Source organism: Carex rostrata, chromosome 20 (assembly GCF_964058835.1).
Source record: "Carex rostrata chromosome 20, lpCarRost1.2, whole genome shotgun sequence".
Lineage (NCBI taxonomy): Eukaryota > Viridiplantae > Streptophyta > Magnoliopsida > Poales > Cyperaceae > Carex > Carex rostrata.
The window spans coordinates 2,499,765-2,502,551 of NC_135937.1; the positions used below are offsets into that span (position 1 = coordinate 2,499,765).

Below are 2,787 nucleotides of genomic sequence, written 5' to 3' on the forward strand. Positions count from 1 at the left end.
ACTCTCGTGTCAAGTGTCTCTAAACTCTACTATTTATTTTATATTTTAGTTTAGGACAAAGTTATTCTAGTTTCCGCCAAAAATAACTTTACGACACACTAGAACTTTATAACTTAGATTAAAAATTTAAAAATGTCCTATTCACCCCCCTCTAAGTGCCTTTGGAACAAACAAGCGTGATACAGGTAACCCAGTGATATGTTGTGTTATCTACTTAAAAATCTATTGGATATGTTTCAATGATGAATCCAAATTGTTAAAAACTTAAAATCGATCTATTTCACAAGTGATGTATTTAACATGCAAAGATTATATAATTTTTTAATACATTTAGTATAAAGTAAAATGGCCAAAAAAAATATCATTTCCTACATGAATTTAAATTTACATTCATACAAATTTAACCTTAATACAAACTTATATCAAATTAATATAACTTTTTGCTCCACATAAAAAAAGATTGGTAGACAATTCGAAAGTGAAAATACCTGGACAGTAAAAATTTCTTCCAAAAAGAAAAAAGAGAAAAAAATCACACGTGCACAGTGTTGGTGTCAATTCATATGATAAAAATGGTTGCACGGATATTGGGGTCACCAGGGGTTGAAAAAAATTAGTTCCCGTGCTCTCATAAGTCATATCAGATTTTATTTTTATTTTTCGTAATTAAAATATTAATTATAGAAAAATATGTTGATCAAATTTTTTTTTTACAAAAAAAACAAGTACCAAATCTGATTCGGTATACCCTCTTTCACCCCGCTACACACAAACCTACATAATTTGTATAAGAATAATAAAAAAAATGTACCGAATCAAAATTTCAGTACACCACCGGTAATCCAAAACTTTAATTGGAGACACTCTTTTTCTTTTCTAAAGAAATTATGCACTATACTTTGGGAAAATAAAAATAAAAAAAGGGGATACATCGATATCTTGGTAAGATTTCTGTTTTTGTTTATTTTCGCGTGAAATGGAGGGGTACCGAATCATTAATTCAATACTTACCCTTAAAAAAATAAATCAACCTCTTTTCCTGTTTAATTACGAAATATAAAAAAAAAAAAATTCCTCGTATTATGGTCGTATAGGCGTATAGCGCAAAACTAATTTTTACAGGACCACATCTCAAATTTCGCCAAAAATGAATTTACTGTTAAACTAGACCCCCTGCATAGCCCCTAGCACACAAGTACACAACACATGACTACATGACCATGGGGCTTCCTTTTGTCTATCCTCACCTCTCTTATTTATTAACCTAGTGTTATGTCTTAGGAAATGGCCTCTCTTTCTCTCTCCAGAGGATCCAAACCTAAGCAAATGGAGTATGGGAAGAGACTCTCTGAGCTTCTAATGGAGCAACAAGAGCCATTTCTATTGGATGAGTACCTAAAACAAAATGGGTACTCAAGAAGGGCACCTAAATGCCACCAAATAAGTGGGTTGTGTTGTCCTTTGAGTGTTTGCAAGAAACTTCTAAAGAAGAGGTCATCAAGAGGCAGCGCAGGTGGTAGCTGTAGCACTGCTCTGAGAAGCATGTTGAACAAGATAATGTATCAAAAGGTAATAAGAAAATTGATGAATTGGGGCTGTGGCAAGAAGATGGAATTTAGAAGGCTAGACAATTCCTTTGAGGGGGATTCTATTGGAGAGGACGATGATTGGAGAAAAATGGAGGTGTCAAGTAGGCAACTTAGTCCTGTTTCAGTGTTTGAGCTACACTCAGATGAGGATTCATCACCATCTAATGAATACCGCAATTGTAAGTTTCTTTGTGCGTCAATTTTGTTTAAAGTTTTGAATACTAACTTATTTTTTGTATACATTGCTTAATTGATTTTCTTTTGGTCTTTACCAAAACTTGATTTTCCCCATCTTTCAATTTGTACATTGTCTTTGGTTAGAGGAAAAATGCACATTTGGCTCTTAATTAATCTGTTAATATTTATTACCACATATATTTTTTTTTTCTATCAGTTAATTTATCTCCTTTGTGTCATTTTTGTTCTTAATTTTAGTTCAAGATGAAGAAAGGCTGTCAACCTCAAGCAGAGTGTCAGAAGGAGAAGAAGAGCTTCAAATTTCTACAAATTCTTCATTAAAAAATAATGTAGTTGGGAAGGATGTTCAAGAAATGATTTGGGAACCTCAAGAGACTTTGAGATCTCAAATGAGCTTGAAACAAACAGATGAACAAGTGCTTTCATGGGAGAAGATTACAAGAGACATTAACAAAATACCCACTTTAATAGAGTATGATTTCACCAAGTCCGGGAAACAATGGTGCCAACTCAAGCAAGACATGGTAGGTATTGGCAGTGAAATAGAGACACTAATTTTTGAGGAGATTAGAAAAGAGGCTGTATTGGACTTGCTAGGTTCTCATTGCACATTATAGAAGAAGCCAATTTTGTCTATCATTTTCTTCCTAATAATTTATAAATTATTATTTTTTGCGTTGGAAGTGGTTTCATCATATTTATTTATGGTCTTTGTCTTGGGCTTGGTGGTTAATTTTAAGAGTTCCCATAATGAGACATTTTCTAGGCCACAGAGTTCACCCTGAATCTGTACTCAATTCAGTACTACTGGCCAATAGGCAATGGGGGGGGGGGGGGGGGGGGGGGGGGGGGGGGGGGGGGGTGGTAACATTATTCATAAATGAAAAACAAATTGTTTCCAAAATTAACCAAGTTAAGTAATATTGATAATCAGAGAAATTTTTAAATACTTTCATCAATTATTTTAAAAAAGAGTGTATTCAACATGTCTTTCTACCTT

At 33.5% G+C, this 2,787-nt stretch overlaps 1 protein-coding gene across 1 annotated transcript; it reads left to right on the forward strand.

The window, feature by feature from the left end:
- The first annotated feature begins 1,219 nt into the window (after positions 1–1,219).
- LOC144572563 (uncharacterized) lies at positions 1,220–2,486 on the forward strand. The gene is made up of 2 exons (XM_078322187.1): positions 1,220–1,768; positions 2,025–2,486. The coding sequence occupies exons 1-2, from the start codon at positions 1,285–1,287 to the stop codon at positions 2,402–2,404; spliced, it is 864 nt and encodes a 287-aa protein (XP_078178313.1). The 5' UTR covers positions 1,220–1,284; the 3' UTR covers positions 2,405–2,486.
- Positions 2,487–2,787: the final 301 nt, after the last annotated feature.

Bases quoted from the DNA above. Each gene is read 5' to 3' on its own strand.
- LOC144572563 (XM_078322187.1), top strand. From the start codon at position 1,285: ATGGCCTCTCTTTCTCTCTCCAGAGGATCCAAACCTAAGCAAATGGAG. The intron at 1,769-2,024 runs GTAAGTTTCTTT...TCTTAATTTTAG, and splicing joins ATCTAATGAATACCGCAATT to TTCAAGATGAAGAAAGGCTG.